General features: G+C 34.4%; 1 protein-coding gene across 1 annotated transcript in view; it reads left to right on the forward strand.

Annotated features, from left to right (window-relative positions):
* Positions 1–26,524, forward strand: part of CAPZA2 (capping actin protein of muscle Z-line subunit alpha 2) — a 59,638-nt gene that overhangs the window by 16,057 nt on the left and 17,057 nt on the right. Inside the window, exons 2-4 of the mRNA XM_045495394.1 lie at positions 12,836–12,899; positions 17,262–17,313; positions 24,259–24,322. Of these exons, the coding sequence (XP_045351350.1) occupies positions 12,836–12,899; positions 17,262–17,313; positions 24,259–24,322 (180 nt within the window). The remainder of the gene's footprint in view (positions 1–12,835; positions 12,900–17,261; positions 17,314–24,258; positions 24,323–26,524) is intronic.

Genomic DNA, 26,524 nt, shown 5'->3' on the forward strand with positions numbered 1-26,524 from the left:
AAGTATAACTGTCAACCTTTCAGTCTTCCCTTCCATTAGAGGATAGGAAACTAGGTACCACACTTGTAGATTTATGTCTGAAATAAAAGTAAGGATCTTTGAAGAATCTCTCTCATGCCCTTCTAATGTTTGGACTATATATATTGGCTTATTTGCTTGCTTAAAATATATTTTAAATAACTGAGTTTCCTGCTTCTTAGCCCCCAGTTATATATCTTAATTTCAGCTTTCCAGTTCAGTGAAATCTTGTTTAAGTCCCCCATTCTTCATTCTGTTTGTGAGGGAGGGATTCCTGCCTTAGGGTTATGTGGATGGCTGAACACACAACACTTGACAGATGAGATGAACAGCAGTGTATTAATCACATATACTCAACAGCCCAGGAGAAGGGGACACCACACACAATGTAGGTCCACTTGGAAGTTGCACTTGGGAACAGAGTGAACAAGCAAAATCCATGGGATGCAAGTTTTGTAGTATCAAGAGGGTGGAGTGATCCCTGGTTCCCACAGGAGGATGTGATCAACTTGTTTGAATAATTGCCCAGGCTGGCCGGGAACTGAAGCAGGGATAAGCAGGAACTGTGTCTGTTCCCTGTGATAAATAGGGTTGTCTGGCTAAGGGACCTTACTAGCAGGAGCAGAGGATAAGAATTTGCACTTAGGCCATTCAAGGCCCTCCTGGTTTTCCCTAGATGTCAAGACACATAATATCGGTCCTTAACTTTAGGCCTTATACCACAGATCTTAATAGTAGTAACCCTTTATCAGAAGTATTTACTGGGGCTCCTGAGTGGCTCAGTTTGAGCGTCTGACTCTTGATTTCAGCTCAGGTCATGATCCCAGGGTCATGGAATCAAGTCCCATGTTGGGCTCCCCGCTGAGTGTGGAGCCTGCTTAAGATTCTCTGTCTCTCTCCCTCTGCCCCTCTCCCCCACTTGCAAGTGCACGCTCTCTCAAATTAGGGGGGAAAAAAGGATTTACTATGCTGTGCTAAATAATATATCAAAAAATTGTAATAGTATAATTTGATCTTTCAGTTTACCCTTTTTGGTGATCTTCTAATATTTTACAAAGTTTAAGATATTCTGTTATGTGCAATTTTATTACAGTAGATAAAAGATGGCCAAATCGTACATATGCAGTGATATAGAGGCATGAAAGCCGAGAGTTCTGTTCGAGAGACTGAATGGAGTGCTGGGGCTCCAGTACTGTGTGTATGTGGGATGAGAAAAAGAATGGATAGACTGTAGGAGCTAGAAAGTGGAAGAGTAAAAAAAGGTAGTAGCTATTATTTGAGTGCTTACTCTGTGCCAAGCACTTTTCTAAGTGTGTTAATCTCATTTACTGCAAGTAAGACAACTGAATTTAATTTGCTTATAGTCATACAGGTAGAAGGCAGTAGAGCTATAGTCTTAAGTCCATACAGTCTGATTTTAGCATTTATGCTGTTAACAGTTATATTTTATAGCCTTCAGATAATGGAGAAGCTTTATATGTCATGTTAAGGACTTTGGACTTTATTTTGTTGGCAGTTGGGGAGCCGTTAGATTTAAGGAAGAAACATGATGAGAATTTGCATTGAAAAATATCAGTCTGGGGCACCTGGGTGCCTCGATCTGTTAAGTGTCCTGACTTGATTTTGGATCAGGTCATGATCCCCCACATTGTGAGATCTTGCCCCACATCAGGCCTGCTCTGACAGTGCTGAGATTATAGGGCCTGCTTGAGATTGTCTCTCTCCCTCTGTCTCTGCCCCTCCCTTCCTCTCTCAAAATAAATAAATATTAAAAACAAAAAAAGAAAAAAGTATCAGTCTGATGGTAGAATGGGAAATGAATATTGAAGAAGAATATGAGATTAGACTGGCAGGACTGTTGTAGCAATGCTGAACAAAGATTTGAGCAAGAGAGATAGACACTATTCATGTGACTGAGGGAGAGGGAAAAATGGAATGATTTCTAGGTGGTGCTAGTAATTTTAAAAGAATAGCAAGGAGTAGGTTAGGGTGAGATGGTCTGAAGTATCTTTGAGACATTTTAATGAAGATTTCTAGTAATAGAAAAATGCATCTTGATCTTGACAAACGAGTTGGATGTATAGATCTGAGAGCTGTTGTTGTGTGGTGATAAGGGAAGTATTGGACATAGGTGAGATTGCCCAGAGTTTTCTTTTTTTCCCAGCCTGTCTTCAGAACCATCATAGAAAAGTGATGCTGTTCTGGGAGGTAGCTCTGCGAAAAGCCTTGGAGTGTATTTCAAAACTTCGTTCACATCCCAATTCTGGACCTCTGTTTTCTTTCATAAATTAAAAGTAGTAACAGCAGTCTCAGAGAGTAATTGTAGATATCATTTTATTTTACCTAACAGAGGTAGGAGTTTCAACTGGTTAAGAAATAATGGTATATTTCATCCCCTTGATTTCCCTGTAAAAAATGGAAGTTTAGAGGGGCACCTGGGTGGCTCAATTGGTTAGTTTGTCTCTTGGTTTTAGGTTCAGGTCATGATCTCATGGTTCGTTAAATTGAGCCCCATGTCAAGCCCCTTTGTCAGTGTCCAGCTCTGTGCTGACAGCAGGAAGCCTGCTTGGGATTTCCCCCTCTCTCTCCCTCTCTCTACCCCTCCTCCCCTCAAAATAAATAAACTTTTTAAAAAGTAGGAGTTTATAGAAGTTAAAAAAAAAAAAAACTTGTGTACAGATCATTTGTCTTAGTTAAAAGTCTAGATCTTTCACATTCCCACCATGCAGCTAGGAAACCAGCTTTTTCTCCTGGTTTTGGGGATGAGCAGAGTCAAATAGGGAAAGAATGATTTCCAAATGAGGAGAAAGGATGTCAGTGTGTGGAAGTGAATGCATTACAAATAACACAGAAATGCCTGGGCATATGCCACCTTTGTATCACTGTAGGGCACAAAGAAACTAACATGTAACATGAAAATGTCTGTGTTCCAGGGCTATTTTTAAGAAAACTAGAGCTATATCAAGGTGCCTGAGTGGCTCATTTGGTTAAGTGTCTGACTTCGACTCAGGTCATGATCTCGCGGTTCATGAGTTCGAGCCCAGCATCAGGCTCTCTGCTTTGGATCCTCTGTCCCCCTCTCTCTGCCCCTCCACTGTTTGCACACACACTCTCTCTCTCTCAAAAAATGAATAATAATTAAAAAAAACCTAGAGTTATACTAATACAAGTATACTTATTGTCTACTACTGTTACTGTGAATAATAGCTAATATTACTTATTTACCCAAGTTTACATAGCTAATGAGTAGTGGAGATGAAAATCCAGCCTGGTTAGTCTGGCTCCAGAGAGATACACTATACAGCTTCTTTATATTAGCATAAGTTTTTGTGGTTTTCACTGTAATTTATTTGAACTCTTAAAATTTTTGTCTTATTGAAATACTGTTATTTCCTGACTGTTCTCAGTAAATGAGAGTTTATTCTTGCTTATACATTTGTTCAATTATCTACTGAGCGCAGAGTATAGGGCAGAGGCAGCAGGAATCCTGCCTTGAAAGGAGATTGAATGTTTGGTGATTCAACAAATATTTGAGAGCCTGCTATCTGCCAGGCACCATTCATTCTAAGCACTCAGATACAGTATTCCCTCTCTGATTTTCTTTTTCTTTTCCCTCTGAATTTTTTTTTCTTCCAAACGAAATCAGTGCTAAACAGTGAGGGTTTTGGAAGCATAAGAGATGGAAAGTTAGCTTTTTTTTTTTTTTTTTAAGTAAGTTCAATAGATTTTAATATGATTTTTTGAGAACAAATTCTAACATATTTGCTGTGAGATGTCAGATACAGCTATAACATTTGTATAGTTTGGTGCAGTGACTTAGAACTGAAGTGTTAAGATTTTGACTTATTTTACCCTGTATTGTTTACTTGGTCTACCCTCTTCCCTAACGTGTCCTACTTCAACAATCCTTATCATTTGAGTCTTCCCTGCAAACAAGCTAGTTGATGCAATCTATGTAGAGTTCAAATGTAGACATTTCATTACTGTGGAATTTCTTAGAAAGATGACTTCAGTTTATTCAGTATGAGCATTGAGATTACCTGCTTATGAATTGTGCACTGATAAAGGAAATGAATAAAGACATTATCTGACCATCAATTTAAGCGAGAATGTCCCAGTATTTTTTAAGGAGATGGAGACAGATGCCCTAGGTGGTATAGATTAATGCCAACATATTAGACTCTGTAATTCAGAATGAAAGCCTAAGGTTCTTAACTTATGTTTCTTTAAATTTTTACCTTCTTTTTTTTTTTTTTTTACTGTATTTTCTATTAAAAAAGCAAAATGTTAGGGGCACCTGGCTGGCTTAGTCGGTTGAGCATGCAACTCTTGGTCGTGGGGACTTGAGCTCAAACCCCATGTTGGGTGTGGAGCCTACTTCAGATAAAGCAAACAAAATGTTGGATTTTGTGTACTGTAGCAATAAAAATCAATGTTCAATGTTTGACTCTTAATTAGAAAGTAAGCAAATAGTATTAATTATGGTTACTAAGAGTGTTTTTACATGGTTTTTTTTTTTTTTTAGATCTTATTTATTTTTTAAGTAATCTCTATACCCAACGTGGGGCTTGAACCCCACACTTCCAAGATCAAGAGTCACATGCTCCATTGACCTAGCCAGCCAGTTGCCCCTAAGTTTTTGTTTTAATCACCCGGTGCAGGTCATGACATGTGTGCTCCTTAATCTCCATCATCTGTTTTACATCCCTCCACACTGGTAACCATCAGTTTGTTCTTTATAGTTAAGAGTCTGTTTTTTTGGTTTTTTCGCACTTTTTTTTTTTTTATCCCTTTGCTCGTTTGTTTTGTTTCTTAAATTCCACATATGAATGCACTCATGGTATTTGTCTTTCTCTGACTTGACTTATTTCACTTAGTGTGATACTCTCTAGCTCTGTCCATGTTGCTGCAAATGGCAAGATTTCATTCTTTTTTATATTCCATTATATATATATGCCACATCTTGTTTATCCATTCATTGTTTGATGGACACTTGGGCTGCTTTCATATCTTGGTTATTGTAAATAATGCTGCTTTAAACATAGGGGTGCACGCATCCCTTTGAATTAATGGTTTTGGATTCTTTGGGTAAATACCCAGTAGTGCGATTGCTGGTTCATAGGGTACTTCTATTTTTAACTTTTTGAGAAACCTCTGTGCTGCTTTCTTTCCACAGTGGCTGTACCAGTTTGCATTCCCTCCAACACTGCAGGAGAGTTCCTTTTTCTCCATATCCTCATCAATACCAGTTTTTTCTTGTCTTGTTGATTTTAGCTATTCTAACAGGTGTGAAGTAATATCTCATTGTAGTTTTGATTTGCATTCCCTGAGGACAAGTAACGATGAGAATCTTTTCATGTGTCTGTTGGCCATCTTTATGTCTGGTTACTAAGTTTTAACGTTAACATTTTATACATACATTAAAAAAATAAGATAATACTATCATATGTACAAGAAATTTAAAATTTTTTTAGTTGAGATATAGCTTACCTGCCATAAAATGTACAAGTCTTAAATGTTCGCTTCAGAAATTTTCAGTTTTTTAAAAAGTTTATTTGTATGTTTTTGAGAGGGAGCGCACACATGCATGTGGGTGATGCAGAGGGGGTGAGAGAGAATAGCAAGGAGGCTCCATGCTGTCAGCGCAGTGCCTGACATGGTGTTGGATCTCACAAACCATGAGATCATGACAGCCAAAATCAAGAGTGAGACACTCAACAGACTGAGCCACCCAGGTGCCCCAAATTTTCACAATTTATATGCAACCACCATTCACTTAAAGAACATTTTCCATCACCAAAAAAGTTCACTCATGCTTCTTTCTAATCAATCCCCGCACCCTTTGCCCAACCATGCTTTAACTTTTGTCACCAAAGATTAGTTTTCCCCAATTTTGGATGTCATGAAAATGGAATCACACAGTGTGTATTTTTTGTGTGTATCTGGCTTCTTTCCACTTAACTTGATTTTGAGATTTATTCATGGTGTTGCTTGCATTAGTACCCCGGTTTATTTATCCATTTTCCTCTTGATGGGCATTTGGGATTATTATGAATAAGGCTGCTATGAACATTCCGGTCTTTTTGTGGACATATGCATTCATTTCTCTTGTGTAAATACCTTATGAGATTGCTGGGTCACAAGAGAAAACTCTTGAAGGTAAGTCATTTTGATGGGTTATACAACAAGTTTTTTGTCATTTGAAAATCTGTATTAAACAATTAGAGCCCTCCTCAAACAAAATTTGTGTAGATGTTTAATGAAAATTGGAAGTGAAATTAAATACGTTCAGCCATAGGTGAAACATCAAAAAAGTACCCATTCACCTTGTTTTTATAAGGTCTAAGCTATAACAAATTGTTTTTGAGTCTCTGGAATCATGAGTTGTTTTAAATTATTGTAAACAAACAAAAATGGTAGATAGGGTCATATCTTAATTAGAACTCAGGTTATTAGAATCCTCTAACCCAAATTTGTTTAACTTAATTTTAAGAACACAGTGGCTCATTGTGAATTACAGCAATGTCTAAACAACCATGCTAGAATTTTTATGTATAAAAATGAATTATTCATTACTTCCAGAGACAACCACTGGAACTCTTTAAAAACAAGTTCTTTGTGAGAAGAAATGGGATTTTAATTTAATTTTACATCACTTATGTGATATTTTCTTACTGTTAGCCAGTGTCTCCATAATAACAGGACAGCATCTCTTAGTATTGCCTTCTGATATTATTGAATATTCAGAAATTCCTTGAGGAAATTATATTTTTGTAATTACTACCTGAATAATGACTCCTAAATTCATCAGACACATTTTAGAAGTACTTGGAATTTATTAAAGCATGTGACAAGTTTTTCGTATCTGTGACTGAAATAAGGGAGTAACCCATATTTTTAAAATATGGTGCATATGTAAGATACTTTCTTCTTTTGTGTTGCTTCACTGGGGAAAAGATGTACATTTTAACAAATAAAATTAGATTGTTTTATTTATCCATATGACAGTGTAATAAAAAAAAAATGGATCTCCATCCCATATCATACACAAAAATCAGTCCCCAGTGGAGTAAAGACCTAAATGCAAAGAGCAAAATTTTAAAGTAAATATATATATATATATATATATATATATGGGAGGAAATCCCCACAACCTCAGAGTAGAGGAGAAAATTTTTTCCTACTAAGTACTTGACTGTTTAGGGCTTTCTCTTATATAACTACAGTGCAGTTATCAAAATCAAGAAATTAAACATTGATACAATACTATTTTCTAATCTATAGACCCTATTTATATTTCACCAGTTGCTGATCCAGGATCCAATCTAAGATCACGTTGAATTTTACTGTAATGTCTCTTTAATTTGGAACACTTTCTCAGCATTATCTGTCTTCTGTGACCTTCACACTTGAAGAGTACAGACTGTTTTGTAGACTGCACCTCAATTTTGGTTTGTTTCCTCATGATTAGATTCAGCCTATGAATTTTTGGCTGTAAGAGATATTATGTCCTCAGTATATCCTATTAGAGGGCACATGATATCAGTTTTTCCTCTTACCTATAACTGTGATCATTTGGTAAAGGTGGTGTGTGGCAGGTTTCCTCAATGTAAGTATATAATTAAGTATTTGGAAAGATACTTTTCAGACCATGTAAATGTCCTGTTGTCATTTTATCATACTTTTACCCACAAATTTTAGCATCTATTGATTTTGCATGCAACAGTTATTGCAGTGGTCATCCAAGGTGATTTTTATAATTCAGTCATTCCTTCTACATTCATTAGTTGAAATCTGTTGTAATGAGGAGCTTTCCCTTGTTCATTCATTTCTTTGTGTCAGTGTAGACTCATAGATTCCTATTTTATTCTGTGAGTTACTACCCATTACTATCATTACTTAATTTGTTGTTTGAATTGTGGAATTTCTTTTAAAGGAAGAAAGAAAGCTCATAAGAAAAACAACGTACAAAAAAATTTTTGACAGTAATACTTTCGTATTATCTTAGACAGTTGATAGGCAGAAGTTATTTTTTTTTTGCAGGACAAATGTATTCTGACATTTTGGATATTATTTTGAATACACTATTTTCTTTTTTTTTTTTTTTTTTAAATTTTTTTTTTTTTAACGTTTATTTATTTTTGAGACAGAGACAGAGCATGAACGGGGGAGGGTCAGAGAGAGAGAGGGAGACACAGAATCTGAAACAGGCTCCAGGCTCTGAGCTGTCAGCACAGAGCCCGACGCGGGGCTCGAACTCACGGACCACGAGATCACGACCTGAGCTGAAGTCAGCCGCTTAACCGACTGCGCCACCCAGGCGCCCCTTTTAACCAGCTGGTTTTTTTTTTTTTTTTTTAACGTTTATTTATTTGTGAGACAGAGAGAGACAGAGCATGAACGGGGGAGGGTCAGAGAGAGGGAGACACAGAACCTGAAACAGGCTCCAGGCTCTGAGCTGTCAGCACAGAGCCTGACGCGGGGCTCGAACTCACGGACTGCGAGATCGTGACCTGAGCCGAAGTCAGCCGCTTAACCGACTGAGCCACCCAGGCGCCCCTTGAATACACTATTTTCTATATAAGTAACTTTATAGTCATATGTTGTTATCTGCTCTTTTACCAGAAGAACAAAGGAATGGAATATACTTTCTATGTTATGTTTATCTTTTTGTATACATTTTACACAAAATATTATTTGGATCCAAGAGCAAGAAAAGGAAAAATATAGCTGTTTCAGCTTTTAGCCCAGGTTAATACATTAAGCTCTACATTAGTAGGGTTAACTTTTTAAAACTATCCTTCTTGGTACAGTTGTTACGAAGTATGCCTGTCAGATGCCAGTGACTAACACAGATAAGAGTTAATCTTCCATCTAGCCAAACTTTCCTCCCCAAAGAAGCCTCCCGAGTCCCCCACCCCTACTAATCTAGAATTGCAGTTTAGAAATACAATGAAATAACTCTTTATTGCATCCGACTCCAATTTAGAAGGACTTGATTTCAAATAATACATGGAAGAAGATGGTGGGTAATGCAGAAGATTTAGCAGAGGGCCTGGGAATGTATCTAATAATTTACTGGGCTCTTCCAGGAAAGCTATAATATTCCCAGGGGTAAATAGAGTAAAGCTCCATATGTATTAGAAAACCTTTGAGGAAATATGTTTTTTATTATTTTCAGGAATTCATTCTACTCTTGAGAGCTCTTGTATGACCTTTTTTCTTTTCTTGGATTTAGAAGTGGTCTAGAATAGTTTTAAAAATTAAAAAAAATGTCAGCTAAGAAAGATGGATGTAAGGACATGTTGAGTCTATAACTGTGCTTAGAAGATACCTTGATGATTGAACAATTTCTTAGAAGACAATTAAGCATTTACCGTGGCGGATGTATTTCCTTTCCTTTATCACCTGAGAAATCCAAAAAATCACATTCTTCTTAGTTGGTGAAATTCACAAAGACCAGATTACAAAACTCCAGGCATAGCTGGTATAATCCAAGTTGTGTTTTGGGTTCTCAGACAGCTCCTATGACCTTCCAACCCTTAATGGTACTTCTTTTAATCCACCATTCACTTTAGGTATTGTGAGCAGTCGTTAACTTTTTGGTCACTGTGTACTAAGTGCATACATTTAGTGCAATGACAAAGGCAAATAAGTCTGTAGGAGAAAAAAAATTAGATCATTTTTGCTTTCTTGGTAAAAACTCTAAGTAGAACTGATTAAAACTCTGAATGGTATATGCCTTTTTTTGAAACAACTTAAAATTTTAAAGCTCAGCAACTTAGCAATTAGTAAATATGCTATATGTATACTGCTTGCTATTAGTACTTTAATTTTGCCAGTTTTATAAGTCATTAGGGCTGTGAAAAACAATTACCTCAAAATTCTAAATGTTTTTGAAAAATATTGATAAGTTCATCAGCAAGTTACCACAATTTTTATTTGTTGCCTTTAGTAATGATTAAGACTTTGTTTTCAATGCTAACAGCTCCTTATCTTAGTGGAGGGGGTGGCGGGTGCAGAGCAGCTATATACAATGAAGAAAATTAAGAAGTTAAGACATTTACATAAACATAATAGATTTCAGTGTATGTTTAGCATGCACTGCCTGTTTTAAAATTATTTTTTATATTTTGGCTTTTGATTTTAATAGTAATTTTAAACACTTAGAAGAAAATAATTTTGAAAACACAAAACATAGTAGTATTCCATTGTGTAGAGACACCATCTTTTATTTATACATTCACTCATTTGTGGACTTTTGGGTTTTGGTTTTGAGCATTTGTGAGTAGATTTTTGTATGGACATAGGTTTGCATTTCTCACCTGGAAGTGAGATTGTTTTGTGGTGTGTGCTTTATAAGAAATTGCCGAACTGATTTCCAGGCTGCTTGGTAAAATTTTGCATTGCCACAACCATGTATTAGAGTTCTAGCTCTGCATGCTCACCAGTACTTGGTATAAGCAGTCTTTTTTATTTTAGCCATTCTGTTAGGTATGTAGTAGTGTTTCATGATTCCAGTATTCGTTTCCCTAATGACTTAGGATGTTACACATCCTTTTGTGCATTTATTTGTCTTCTGTATATCCTATGCAGTGAAGTGCCCAAATCTTTTGCTTACTATTTTCTTTCTGTTGAGTTTTGAGAACTTATATTCTGGATACAAGTCCTTTGTCAGATATGTGATTTGCTAATATTTTCTCTGGTTTGTAGCTTGTCTTTTCCTTCTCTTAACAGTGTCTCTAACTGATCAAAAGGTTTAATTTCAGTGGAGTCCACTTTATCAGTCTTTTTTTTTTTTAATGGATCATGGTTTCAGTATCATGTCTAAGAATGTTTTGCCTAACCCTAGGTCATGAAGATCTTCTGTTTCTTTTATTTTTTTTTTAATTCCATGTTTTACATTTAGAGCTGTGATCCATTTTGATGTAATTTTTTTATAAGGTGTGAAGTTTAGGTTGATCATGTTTTTGCTCACGAGTATCTAATTATTTAAATACCATTTGTTGAAAACAAATTCTTTCTTGATTGAATTGTCTTTGCACCTTTATCACAGTTGTTTGGCCATACATATAACATATATATATATGTATATATATGTGTGTGTATATATATATATGTATATATATATATATATATATGTATATATATATATATATATACATATATATATATACACACACACACACATACATATATATGTTTTTGGACTCTTAGTTCAGATCCATTGGTAAGTCTTGAAATCAGGTAGTGTGCATTCTCCAACTTTGTTCCTTTTTCAAAGTTATTTTGGCTGTTCTAGTTCATTTGTCTTTACTACTTTGCATTTACCATTAAGGGTGTGAAATAACATTTTATCCTTTTATTTTTTTTTAATTTTTTTTAATGTTTATTTTTGAGAGCGAAAGAAACAGCACAAGCTGGCGTGTGGGGGTGGGCGGGGGTGGGGAGGGCCAGAGGGAGACACAGAATCCAAAGCAGGCTCCAGGCTCTGAGCTGTCAGCACAGAGCGGGGCTGACACAGGGGTCAAACTCACAAACCGGGAGGGATATCATGACCTGAGCTGAAGTCAGATGCTTAACTGACTGAGCCACCCAGGTGCCCCTATCTTCTCATTTCTTAGCCAAAATCTATTTTTAATACCATGTGTATGTGTTTGTGGTTATTTTGGTCATCACAGTGGCTTTTTTTTTTTATTTTTCTTGCATTTGGAGAGGGGTGTCTTAATACATGGCCAAAATTGGCATTCATTACATTCTTTATGCATAGAAAAGTAATAATACATAAAACATATCAGTGTTAGAATCAGCTTGTTGATATGTATCAGAAAAATCCTGCTTTGGGGCATTTGGGTGGCTCAGTCCATTAAGCATCCAACTTTGGCTCAGGTCATGATCTCGCAGTTCATGAGTTTGAGGCCTGCATTAGACTCTGTGCTGACAGCTGGGAGCCTGGAGCCTGCTTCAGATTCTGTCTCCCTCTCTCTGCCCCTCCCCCACTTGTACTGTCTCTCTCTCTCTCTCTCAAAAAAAAACATTAAAAAAAAGAAAAATCCTGATTTGATTTTGATTGGGCCTCCATTGAATCTATAGACTAGTTTGGGAAAAATTGTCACCTTCACATTATTGGGTCTTCCAATCCATGAATATATCTCTCCATTTATTTAGCTCCTCTTTCATTTCTGTCATTAGTATTTTGTGTAGTGTTCAGTACACTAGTCCTGCAGATGTTTTGTTAAATTTACATGTAAATTATTATTGTTTTAGATTCTTCAGGGTTTTTTATTTTAAATTATCATGTTTACTGCAAATACAAAGTTTTGCTTTATTTATGAAATGTCTTCAGTCAGGTCTGTTAAAAACATTTTGAATTTAGACCTTTCTTCCCCTCTTCTTTTATATATTTTTTACTAATTTGTGATTTTACAGAAACATAAATATAGTATATCTATTTTCTTTATTGTACCTAAATGCATCTTATTTCTTCACACATACAACTTTTCTTGATTGATACTTTTTTCCATTTTATTTTAAAAGAAGAATTTGCTTATAAGAAAATGTTTATATGGTAGGTAGCTTTGAATCCTTAAATGCGTTAAATATGTATTTTATCTGCATTTAGCCTGTACATTGTGATTATATTAAATAATTGAAACAGTAATAAAGTTTGTTTGAAGAAGAGTCACTATCTAAAAAAAAATTTTAAGCCATTTTCAAGTAGAACTTTGAAATAGTATAATTTTGTGTGTGTGTGTGTTTTGGTTATTTTAGCAGAGGCCTATGCCATGGACCATTTATATCTTCATTTCTATTTTAGGTGCGTATAGCAGCAAAATTCATTATTCATGCCCCTCCTGGAGAATTTAATGAGGTGTTTAATGGTGAGTGTTTAATTCATAACACTAAGGCTTGATAAGCACTCTTTTTTTTTTTTTTTTTTTTTTTAAGAATAAATTGTATAACCAAAATAACAAAACTGGTAAGTGTGGGGTCGGGTATGTAGAAAAATATGTGCTTTCTGAATTACAATGAAAATTTTTGTCAATCTGGATTTCATAATGGTTAGAATATACTTATGATATATATGATAATTATGTTTGAGTAAGTTAACCTTAAGAGAGTAATATTAATTTTTTGAAAAGACAAAATTTTAACTACTTTTTGAAATTGTGAAATGCAGTTTTGTATTTCTTTTAAAGAAAAACTGGGCCGCCTGGGTGGCTCAGTTGAGCATCTGACTTCTGCTCAGGTCATGATCTTGCAGTTCATGGGTTTGAGCCCTACATCGGGCTCTGTGCTGGCAGCTCAGAACCTGGAGCCTGCTTCAGATTCTGTGTCTCCCGCTCTCTCTGACCTTCCCCTCTTGTGCTCTGTCTCTCTTTCTCTCAAAAATAAATAACATCAAAAAAAAAAAAATTTAAAAACCTACTAGAATAATATGAACAGCCAGAACAAACAGAGGAAAAAAGCATCATTTTACCATGTTCAGAAGATGAGAGCACATGTAAAAACTATTTAATTTATATCTTGTAAATTAGTTCACAGCATGCCCTTCTTTAAACCACAGTGGCAAACATTTTTATGATTATACACCCATAGCAGAAGTTTAAACTGTTAAACAGTCCTGGTTACTATTAAAACTGTAACAATAGCTCCTTTTTAACAATAAGAATGACATGGTTGAAAAAGTCACCAGGAAAATGGCCTGTAGTGATCTTGCAAAACTTTTCTTAAGCAATTTTAAGAATAAGTTACCGTATCTATTTAAATATATTTGGACTTCACTGTCTTAAATTAAACTAATTTGCCCAGGATTCTTAATTTTATTTTAAAAATATTCTATTCCAGAGTAAACTATGTAAACATGTTTTTAAAGAAGTTTAATCACTAATTTTCATTCATAGTATAAGATATAATGGAATCTCACCTCAAAAAAGATCAGGTTTGAAAGTCAAAAATGAGGCAAAAATTGAAAATCCCTTAAATCATCCAAAAATTATAATAATACATAATTTAGTGCATACAATTACATATGGTAATTTTTATGCACTTAAAAATTTAACCACTGAGCTACACTTAGAGAAAGAATGGCAAGTCTATACTGTATTCTGTATTCTTTTTAAGATAACTAAAATCTCAAGTAGTGGATTGGGAACTTGGGAGAGAATTCAGAAATATTTCTGCTTCCTGTAGGGTTTAACTTCTGTTTTAAGATGTTAGCCTCTACTTTCCTTCGGTTCAAAAGTTGGCATATAACTTAAATTGATAATGCTGAAACTACACTGAAGTCAGTGGCCCCCATTCTCTTGTACAATTCATAGAAAGTTTTTCACTTAATGTTCTTACCTTGAATAAATGCCCTACAGATTTGTTAACCAGAAAGGTCCTAAAAGAATGTATGAGTCCTAGAAATTGCTTTTCTAAGTCTCATTGGAAATTGACGTTGGTAAGTTTTGTGTTGAGGTACCGTAAATTTGGGCATTAAGGATAAACCATTCAGTAGGCTTGGGGTGGAGAGTGAGCTATGGAATAAAAGTAGGACATAGTATATTATAGAGGTTTTAAATAAGGAGTATTTTAGAATTAAAAAGAAATTAAATATTTGAGGGAAAAATGTCATGAATTTGATTAATTTTCATTGCTATTTTTTTTTTAATTTTTTTTTTTTTTTAACGTTTATTTATTTTTGAGACAGAGAGAGACAGAGTATGAACGGGGGAGGGTCAGAGAGAGGGAGACACAGAATCTGAAACAGGCTCCAGGCTCTGAGCTGTCAGCACAGAGCCCGACTCGGGGCTTGAACTCGCGGACCGCGAAATCATGACCTGAGCCGAAGTCGGCCGCTCAACCGACTGAGCCACCCAGGCGCCCCACATTGCTATTTTTTTTTGATAACACCAGTATGATAATTCCAAGAGAAGTGACAAATTTTAGAATTGCCAAGTCATAAAATCTTGTTAGTTTAGTGGTTACCAAATACTATTTCTTAGTCTGGTGTTGCTAAAATCATTGAAACATAAATTTCTGGTCTTCATTGTCAGATACTGATTTGGTAGATCTGGGCTGGTGCTCTTTTTTTTTTTAAGCCTCGTACTCACCACTTCATGGGTCCAGTGTGTTGCCTGCCTTGGAACCACAGCCTAATCCTTTCTGTTAAGAGTAGATTTTATTCAATTTTTTCTATTTTTTCTTCTGTACTTTCCTTATGATAAAAGCAGGACTTTTTTTTCCAGTGTAAAGCTAACTGGATCAAATAGATGTTGCTTTAAAATTTTTTTTCACATTTAGAACTGGAAAAGATATACTACCATGCAGTACCACTGTTAATAATTATGTTTTCAGTATTGAACATGAAAGCATCATATTTATCAAATAGAACTCCTCAGTTTGCTTTGTGAGACAGAAGTAACTATAATTTTACATGTCTGTATTTTTTAAAATAATTTTTAGGCAGTAGCTTCTATTGTTTAAAATAAGTTTAACTTAGAAATCAAATTAGTATTATTTTAGTGGTTAGTGAAAGAGATTTTTTTTTTTTTTTAAATGAGGGCCTGCTACTGAAAAGAGGCATATGAATAGTCAGTATTTTTTCTTTTGGAGTAGCTTTATGATTTATGTAAAAATGATCCATAGACATTCTAAAATGTCCAAAATATAAAAATGAACCTAAAAATGACCCAGAATTCTACCCTCTCATTCTCCAGCATTTGAATGAATTACTTAATATCACTTAGTGTAGACACAGATATATAACATTACATTAATAAGATAATACTATACATGCTGAATTTTCCCCTTCCTGTTTATCATGTTATGGATGTATTTCATGTTGATAAATACACATCTACATTTTTTTCACATCTACATTATTTTTAATAGCTGCTCAATTTTACACTGTTTATAAGAACTATATAGCGTGCTTATATTATATTTAACCAGTTACTTAATGGAAGATACTTAGGTTAGTTGTGTTATTTTCATTTAATGAGAAGATTAGGGTAACATTGTGGTATGTACTTTATGATAGCAACTGTGTGAAATAGCCAAGTGTATAGGGAAATAAAGAAAATATAACAAGATTAGATTTTTTTTTTGTTTTTTGTTTTTTTGGGGTTTTTTTTGGTGAGATTATGTGATTTTTTTTTCTTATTGTTTTACAAAGTGCTTGGATTTTCCAATAAAAGAATTATTTTTAAAGTTATGTTTTAATGATGAGTGGGCAAATGTCTACATAATAATTGAGCCTAAAATTAGAACAGAATTAAGAATCAATAACCAAAGTGAGATTGCTTCACTATATGCTAATTTGGATGTAAATTTTAAAAAATAAAAAATAAAATTAAAAAAAAAGAGATTGCTAAATCAAATAAAGCAGTTATCCATATTGAACGAAATGCTTTCATCTGTTGTTTGAATATGAGCTGTCTTAGGACAGAAATGTCTACATCTGTGTTCTGTTCACAAGCTGTTTCTTGCTTAATCCCCTTTTCTGTGGAGCAGATTCATTTGAAACTCATGCTGGTGTTATCAAACTGAGATGCGTCTATTTTCTGCAGATCTTACCAGACCATCTTTTTGGTGGAACTTATCTCCACTTTCTTTGGAAATTACAGTGTGCCTACATTGGCTGTTAAAGGTATAAAATAACATGTACAGGTTTCACCTGCTATCTGAAAGTAGAGCGTTATGTGAAATCTTTCATAAACTGAAATGGCGTAATGTGGAGAGACAATTACAATTTGGTAAAAGTGAAAATCCTCCTTGGATTCCATTCAGTTAGTAAAAACAGTTAAAAGCCAAGTGGCTCAGAGTGAACTTTCAGATAGCTGGAGAAATCTGTATTATTTTTTTTTTTTTTTTTTTTTTTTTTTTTTTTTTAATTTTAAGTAGGCTTCACGCCCAGTGCAGAACCCAACACAGGACTTGAACTCACAACTATGAGATCAAGACCTGAGCTGAGATCAAGATTTGGACACTTACCCAACCGAGCCATCCAGGCATCCCTGGAAATCTGTATTTTTATTTAATTCTCTTATTCCTAACCAGTATCTTTTAAAAAATAATATGATGGTATGTTTTTATGGTTATTTTGGTCATCAGAGTGAAGTTTTGATCTTGCTTACGTGTTAGGGGTAAGAGAAGAGTGGGGATTGTTGATACATGACTAAAGTAATCTGCATTCATTATATAGAAATTTCAAACATATGGAAATAATAATATAATACATAATACTTGTTTTGCAGATGTTCGGTTACTGCTTAATAATGATAATCTTCTCAGGGAAGGAGCAGCTCAGTAAGTATTACATATTAACATAACTAAGTGACATGATGAGAAAAAATGTTTTAAAGGTGGTTTTTAAGCACTAATTCCTGAAATAGATATTTGTACATAAAGTTTAAATATACACATGTATTATATGTGTGTACTCAGCTAAAAGAGAAATATTTTTGATCGCAGAGGGACATAGGGACACAATTATAACATAAAATTTTCTATTCATTGAGTGTTTGGTAGTGGCTTAAATACTGCTACATATATACTACATTTTGGCATTTGCAAGAATGGATAAAATTATTTTAGAAACTTAGATTTTTGAAATTGTGATTGCTTTTTTATGCAGGTTTTACTATGTGTTTGACCCTAATGGATTTTTGAGAATTAGGAATTTATTTTATCCATAAATACCTAATGTAGTACATGACACATATTAAGTAAATAAATATTTACTAAATTTGTGAGTAATATAACTAGGCAGTTTAAATCCTAGTACATAATCTTTGGACCAGTGCCCACAATCATGACTTGCCCCAACTGTCTTAGGATTTCAGAGAAATAATTGATTCTCTTCTCTATTCCCATCTCCATCTCCTATGTTAGGCTCACTAACTCCATAATTCATTGGAAAATGATAAAATTAAATGGATTTTTAGGTGCCATACAAAGAGTGTTCAGTGTCCATTCAGGCACCTTTTTTAATCCTGGTATTCTACCCAGTATGGTGAAATCTTTACCAGTGGGGGGAATTTGCTCTTATTCTGTTTTTGTAATGTTTCAAAGCTTTATCGATAATCTGTCCTTTACAGTTAACCCTAATGAAGGTGGAGGTTCAACAGACTTCTAGGCATATCTGATTTTGCTTTTGATTTAATTTCCTGGTTTTTTTAATAGCAATGTTTATTTATCTGTTTTTAATCCCAATATAATGAACATACAGTGTTACATTAGTTTTAGGTGTCTGATATAGGATTCAGCAATTCTGTAAATTGCTTAGTACTCATTACAGTAAGTGTATTCTTTTTTTTTTTTAATTTACTTTTTATTTTTTTAATTTACATCCAAATTAGTTAGCATATAGTGCAACAATGATTTCAGGAGTAGATTCCTTAATGCCCCTTCCCATCCAGCCCATCCCCCCTCTCACAACCCCTCCCTCCAGCAGTCCTCTGTTCTCTATATTTAAGAGTCTCTTATGTTTTGTCCCCCTCCCTGTCTTTATATTATTTTTGCTTCCCTTCCCTTGTGTTCATCTGTCTTAAAGTCCTCATATGAGTGAAGTCATGATATTTGTTCCTCTCTGACTAATTTCGCTTAGCGTAAGCATAGTTGTAAATGGCAAGATTTCATTCTTTTTGATTGCCAAGTAATGACATTTGGGCTCTTTCCATACTTTGGCTATTGTTGATAGTGCTGCTATAAACGTTGGGGTGCATGTGCCCCTTCAAAACAGCGTACCTGTATCCCTTGGATAAATACCTAGTAGTGCTGGGTCATAGGATAGTTTTGTTTTTAATTTTTTGAGGAACCTCCATACGGTTTTCCAGAGCAGCTGCACCAGCTTGCATTCCCACCAGCAGTGCAAAAGAGATCTCTGTCTCTGCACCCTCAGCAACATCTGTTGTTGCCTGAGTTGTTAATGTTAGCCATTCTGACAGGTGTGAGGTGGTTATCTCATTTTGGTTTTGATTTGTATTTCCTTGATGATGAGTGATGTTGAGCATTTTTTCATGTGACAGTTGGCCATCTGGATGTCTTCTTTAGAGAAGTGCCTATTCATGTCTTTTGCCCATTTCTTCACTGGATTATTGGTTTTTTGGGTGTTGAGTTTGATAAGTTCTTTATAGATTTTGGATACTAACCCTTTATCTGATATGTGGTTTGCAGATATCTTCTCCCATTCTGTCGGTTGCCTTTTAATTTTGCTGATTGTTTCCTTCTCTGTGCAGAAGTTTTTATTTTTATGAGGTCCCAATAGTTCATTTTTGCTTTCGTTTCCCTTGCCTTTGGAGATGTATTAAGAGGTTGCTGCGGCCAAGACCAAAGAGGTTTTTGCCTGCTTTCCCCTCAGGATTTTGATGACTATCTGTCTTACATTTAGGTGTTTCATCCATTTTGAGTTTATTTTTGTGTATGGTGTAAGAAAGTGGTCCAGGTTCATTTTTCTGCATGTCACTGTCCAGGTTTCCCAGCACCACTTGCTGAAGAGGCTGTCTTTATTCTATTGGATATTCTTTCCTGCTTTGTCAAAGATTAGCTGGCCATTCGTCCATTTCTGGGTTCTCTATTCTGTTCCATTGATCTGAGTGTCTGTTTTTGTGCCATACAATAAGTGTGTTCTTAATCCTCTTTACCTATTTCACCGTATTTATTACTTTTTATTCTGAGAAAATGTACATAATACAAAGTTTGCCATTTTAATGATTTTTAGGAATGTGGGTCTTTGGCACTGATTGCATTCACATTGTGTAATTGTCACCACTGTCCATCTCCAGAACTTTTTAAATTTTCCCAAACTAAAAGTCCATACCCATTAAACAATAATTTCTCATTTTCCCCTTCCCTCAGTCCCCTGACAACCACCATTCTGTTTTCTGTCTCTATGAATTTGACCTCACTAGGTACCCCATATAAGTGGAATCATACATTATTTGTTGTTTTGTAGCAGGTTTAGTGTACTAAGCATAATGTCTTCAGGGTTCTTCCATGTTGTAGCACATGTCAGGATTTTTCTTTTTAATGGTGAGTTTAAACCACATTTTGTTTATCTATTCATCTGTCAATGGACATTTGGATTGTTTCCACTCCTCTTAATTATTATATTTAAAGTGCTTTATAGAAATCGATTTACTCTATATCTTTGACTTTCATTATTAGCTTCTGAGTGAATGGCTCCTCATTCCTAAGTTTTTTAAACCCTATTTAAATTATTTGTATATTTAAATAAAATGAATTTTCTTTATAGTTGCATGTGCCATGTTGACAAAAATCTTATGGAAGTAAAGAAAATGTACAGCATTTATAACTTCTAACAGCAATATTTTCAAAGTAAACTATTCCTTTGAGTTCTCTGTGGTAAATAAATATGTGGGTTATTTCATGTAGGTGCAAGAATTAGTGGATTTTGTTTTGTTTTTAGTTAAGAAAACAAACTTGATTTGTTGAAAGAACAAGAGTTTTTCCCCAGCAGAATAAAGTTTAATGAAGGTCAAAGAAATATTCATAATTATATAAGTGGTATGAAATAGTCACATTTGACTCAATGATGAACAGTATCGAAATTGTATTTGTCCAAAGAAGTACTTATCTGATGATGTTTTTACATTTAAATTAAATAAATTATACTTGTTCTAAAAAGAAATTAGAATGTGAGCTGCATATCTCTTTTATTATGAAACACATTTTGGGGACAGTTGTAGTCCACATTTCATGATGTGTATACATGGAAATACCTGATATTCTGATATTCTAAGGAAACGAGTCTGAAGAAATCAGTAACTAATGATAAAATAAGATGTTTATGATATGATACCAAGAAAAGGCCTCAAAACCTTAAGGAGAAAGTTCAAATTGTCTTGTATGTTGTTATACTATTAAGTGATTACTAGCTAGATGAACACTTAGAGAAAATATTGTGTTTTTTTTGTTGTTGACTTCAGTAGTATTCTTCATACTAAATTTCTCAAAACTATTCACTTGAGTTCATTTGGTAGACATGTGAGGGTATTTGTGAAATGAGAAATATGCCTTAAATCATTGGTCAGTGTCCTCTATAGGAAATAATTTTCAAGCCAAAATAGTATTATTCTCATTATTCACTAAACTTGGTTCTGAATTACTTTTACGATACCTCCAAATTTCTGAGGAAACTTTATCACCGATCATTGAGGCTGTCCAGAACTACGTAACCAAAACTTGCAAGGCATGGTAAAAACATTTAGAGCGTGTGCTGGTGGTGGTTTCACCAGAGTAAGTGCATAGCTGTAGTCACATTTCTTGCGACTTGTGATCTTTGATACTGAATTTCTTTTGTTCAGGTACTTCTCTTTCGTACATATATGTACTTCCTTTTGCTTTCACCTTTTCCCTGCTGCTTTAACTCTTTTAATCTTTTTTTCCCCTCTTCCTATCTTTTTGTAAGGGGAAAAACATGGCTATTATTCTTGAGTGGTTTTAATGGGATATTTTTACTGTGGGCACAAATTCAGTATGTTTCATAGGATGGAAAAGTAGACATACCAGAGAGTTGGTACTCTCAAGTCTAACTTTTAAATGTCCAGAAAGAGCCTTTTATTCAACTGACCTATGAATGCCAGACTTCACTGTGATAATGAGATAAATAAGCCTCTTAGGGATTTTCTAATGGGGAGTCAGAAATGTTTAGTATCAGGCCAAATGAAATAAAATATTATCATAATAGGGGCGTATCAAAAGCTTTAGGAGCCCAAAGGAAGGAACTTTTAATTTCTATTTAGAAGTGGCTTTGAGCTGAATTTAAATGATATACAGGGTTTGAATAGTAAATAGGGAAATAAAGTGGTTAAACTGAGAGAGACACCTGGTGAAAAGTATAATGTGTGACTGGTGCAGGACTAACATTAACGGGTGTAAAAATCTAAATACAGGAACAAGTATTTAGAAATGGATGACTGGGCTACAGAACTCTGTAAGAGCAGAGAAATCACGTTTTTAGTGTATCTAATAGAGGGTTTAACATGTAGATATTTGCCTGGGTGGAGGGGTGGGTGAGTATATGATGACTGGGTGGATGGAGTAAGTTTTCTGAATTGGAAGGGACTCTAGAAGTCATCTAGTCCAAACCCTTCTTTTTATAGATAAGGTAAGTGGGCCCCATGCTAGCTAATAACAGGGTTTGGACAAAACCTAGGTATTATGTATTCTGAGTCCTAGGTTAGTGAGACCTTTCCCACAATACCATGTAACTGTCACCTATTTAATTTGCTTTGAGCATTTAAGAAAAAAATTTACCTATTTTAAACTCATAGTCTCCTTTTCAGATTTCCTCTTTATTCCTCACTCCCAAGTGATGTATGGATGGGGTTTGATATTATGGGCAGTAAAGGGCCTAGAATCAAATTACTATCTACATATTATTATTTAAATATGTCTTTCACTGGGAAGTGAATCCTAATATCTAAGTGATCTAGAAACTTTTTTTATTTTTTTCATCTCAAACATACTTTTGAGATCAATTCACTTAAAGGGTAGTAACTGCCTGGCTATGTTGAAGCTATTCTTAGGAAAATTATAGTTTTAATGAATTAAGAAGATCAGAAGTGAGTACTACCCTTCCTCCCCGCTCCCACATCATGCATTTCTATGTGTACACCGCCCCCCCCCCACCCCCGTCTTTTTTGAACATTCAGTGTCAGGAATTTGACAGCTAGTAATTTAATTCTACTTTGCTAGATTTTGCATTTGCTAGTCTGCTAATTTATCAGTAGTGCTTTGCTCAACCAAACATTCCTTTCTAGAGGAGACTCAGTAGCTAATACCTCAAAGTTCAGTGGATGTCTTGCCATCTAGAAAATCTTCCAGGTAGAATAGGTTTAGAGATGTATTTCCAAATTTTAAAATACTTGATATCTTTTCTGTTAAGTGGAGAAAAAATTCCCAGGTTATATATATGATCCTTACTTATTTTCTAGTTAATTTTTTGTACTATGAAAAGCTTTCCTATAAATATATTACATAAATATGTAATTTAGTATTACTCATAGAATAGAGAGGTTTTATTCTCAAATCCAACTTATCACCATTTCCTAGTTCAGACTCTTCAGCAGTTCTAACATGGACATTTGCCTAATAACCTAACTGCCTTTTTTTTTTTTTTTTTTTTTGGCTCTAGTTGCTCCACTGTCCAGTTGTCATCCACACTGCTACCAGATTAATCTTCTCTAGAGGTAGTTAGGTTCTTCCTTCTCAAAAAGTTTCTGTGATTCTGCTTTGCCTCCCAAATGAAGTAATTATTCTATCAACCAGGGCCTTTCAGTTTAATTTAGTAAATATAATTGAACACAATGCTATGTGTCAGGTCTTGAGCTTGGTGCTTCCTATGGTGTGAACCTAACCTATCTTCTCAAGTATTTTGTTTATCCTGGTCTCTCTAAATGGAATACTCTACCCATTATTTCAAGGCCATTTCTCATTGTCAGATTTCTAATGAAATCACCCCTACTTCTCTTCTTATTCTTGCCTTCATGGAATATAGTTTTTAAAAATATGTATTCTCTTTGGAGTACCTGGATGGCTCAGTTGGTTAAGAGGCTGATTTCAGCTCAGGTCATGATTTCACAGTTCGTTAGTTGGAGCCCTGCAAACGCGTGAGCTCCAGCCCCATTCTCAGTGTGGAGCCTGCGTGGGATTCTCTCTGCCCCTTGCTCACTTGCACCTTCTCTTTCTCTCTCTCATAAATAAAATAAAACTTAAATTTAAATTTAAATTAAATTAAAATAATTCTCCTTGATGCTTCTTTATTGGCCATTGTCTTATAGTACTTTCTACTTTGTGTTATGGTTATGTTTATCTATTATCTCTTATTCAACTGTAAGTCCTTTGATCATAGGATCTGTCTGATAACTCTTTGCATCTCTCCTAGCACCTGCTCTGTTTCCTGGTATATTTTGTACTAAATATATACTTGAATAATTAGATATGTAGATGGCTAACCTTTACTTTCAAGGTTTTGAGTGAAAAGTCAAATTATATTTACTGATTTAATTTTCTTTTGCTAAACATTGAAGGTTGGGTATTATTCATCAGTTTTAAAAGTAGCCATATCTGTATAATAATTTTAGTTAATATAAGATCAATAATGGAGAATTATAATTTTATTTAACTTGCCATATGTAGTGCAGGAGATTTATTGACAAGTGAATTGTTCATGATATTTTAAGAGTGGTAAGTTTGTAACTTTGAATAATTGGCCTTTTTCTTTTTTAGTGCATTTGCACAGTATAATTTGGACCAGTTTACTCCAGTAAAAATTGAAGGTTATGAAGATCAGGTATGTTTCATATGAACACAGGATCTGACTATTCTTTGTTTCATTTATAATGGTTAATGTATTCCATAAGAATTGTGAAATGGTATGTGTAAAGATTAAAAAGTGTTCGTTTTAATCATAGCCACTTATGGGCAAAGTAATTGAAAATTTGGTTTCTTTTGTTGAGACCAATAATACTATTAGCAGAAAGTCCCTTTTAGAAGTGTTCAAATGTAATTCTTTTGAGATTTTAGAAAATAATTGCTTTAAATCTACTTTCTTGTTTTTTATAGGAAAAAAAATCAATCCTATATTAATCCAAAATCTAGAATATATATTAGTAAGATTTATATCATATTTTGGTTGCTCTGGAATTCTACAGTTCTTCATGTGAGTAACTTAGCATTTAGTAATTATTAAATCTTTTCTTTCCAAAGTGAAAGCTAGAATTGCTAAGAAAAGCTACCAAAGGTCACTAGTTTTGTTTTTTGTTTTTTGGGGTTTTTTTGGTTTAGAGTTACAAATAATCGAACAATGATTGTATTAATTCATATTGTGCTTTTGTGAAGCACAATTTATGTAAAACAATATGCAGAAGGAACTGGTAGGTAGAACATGAGAGTTGTAACAATTCTAAGTGGCTCGTTATGTCAAAGCTTGCTTTTGGCGTTATTCATTATGTAGTATGTAGTCTTGTATTTACAGGGAAAGTGTAGACAGAAGATGACTTGTAACTGCACAGAAAACAAGCATATGTGTATAGACAGGCATGTGTGTACACTATATGAAGCTGTGTAGTGTTTCATTTTATGAATCTCCTAAATTTGCTTTTCCCTTGGGAAATGTTGGGTTTTTTTTTTTTTTTTGTTTTTTTTTTTTTTTTTCTTTCTTTTTCTTTAACGGTAAACAAAGTTATTGTACATCTTTGTACCTTTGGGCACATTGACTATTATTTTCTTAAGATAAATCCCTAGAAGAATATTTGCTGGGTCCAGGGAATCCACCTTTTTAAAATGTTGGATAGCTCCCAAACTCATTTATGAACTTAGCGTACTATTAATACTTAAACCTAGTAAAGGTAAAACAAAAAAAGTAAACTACACTAATCTCACAGATGATCGTGGATTTAAAAACTTTAAATAGATAGTAACAAATAGACTTCAGAAATATATTAAAAAGAATGAAATATGAAGACTAAATAGAATTTATTACAAAAATGCATGAGTGGTTCCATGTAAGACAATATATTGGTCTTCTCTATTAACAAACAAATCAAAGAAAAAAATTTTATGATGTATCACTAGACAGTGAAAAGGAATTTGCTAGTTCTCATTACAAAAACCCTAAGTTACCTGGGGATAGAATAAAACCTCTTAAATAGAGTAGACTTTTTAACAAAAATCACAGTAAATATCATAGACTACAAACAATAAAATAATTTTAGTTAAAATAGACAATTTGCCAGGTTTGCTTATCATTATTATCTAACATAAATGGAGGTATGGCAAATAAGACAGGAGAATGAGAGCTTTTCAAACTTTAGGAAGGAAAAGAAAACTCTTAGGTGGCATGATTTATATAACTAACCTCCCAATCAAAAGAAACTGCTAGACTTAAAAAAATTTTGTGGGATGGCTGAATTTAAGGTAAGTATACAACACTCATTAGCTGTTCTCTATTGTGCCAAATGAGTACTTTACACTAGAAATGGTTGGAGGGGGAGGAATTCCATTTTAAATGGTAAAACTGTGCATTAACCTAGGAATAATTTTAATATGAAAGGCAAAAGATTGTGAAGACAATCGTGGTTATCTTCTTAAAACACAAAACAGGTGAGGGGGCACCTGGGTGGCTCAGTGGGTTGAGCGTCCGACTTCGGCTCAGGTCATGATCTCACAGTCCCTGGGTTTGAGCCCCGCGTCAGGCTCTGTGCTGACAGCTCAGAGCCTGGAGCCTGCTTTGGATTCTGTGTCTCCCTCTCTCTCTGCTCTTCCCCTGCTCATACATACTCTGTCTCTCTCTGTCTCAAAAATAAATAAAAACATTAAGGAAAAAATTTAAAAAACAAAACACAAAACAGGTTGTGATGAACAATGGGAAGGCAACACCACATTCCATTTTGAAATAGAAAGTGAAATTACTTAAAAATTAAAATGTGAATTTAATGTAATTTGATTAGAATCCTAATAGTTTTTTTAATTGGTCAAAATGTTCATGATTTAT

Source organism: Leopardus geoffroyi, chromosome A2 (genome assembly GCF_018350155.1).
Source record: "Leopardus geoffroyi isolate Oge1 chromosome A2, O.geoffroyi_Oge1_pat1.0, whole genome shotgun sequence".
NCBI lineage: Eukaryota > Metazoa > Chordata > Mammalia > Carnivora > Felidae > Leopardus > Leopardus geoffroyi.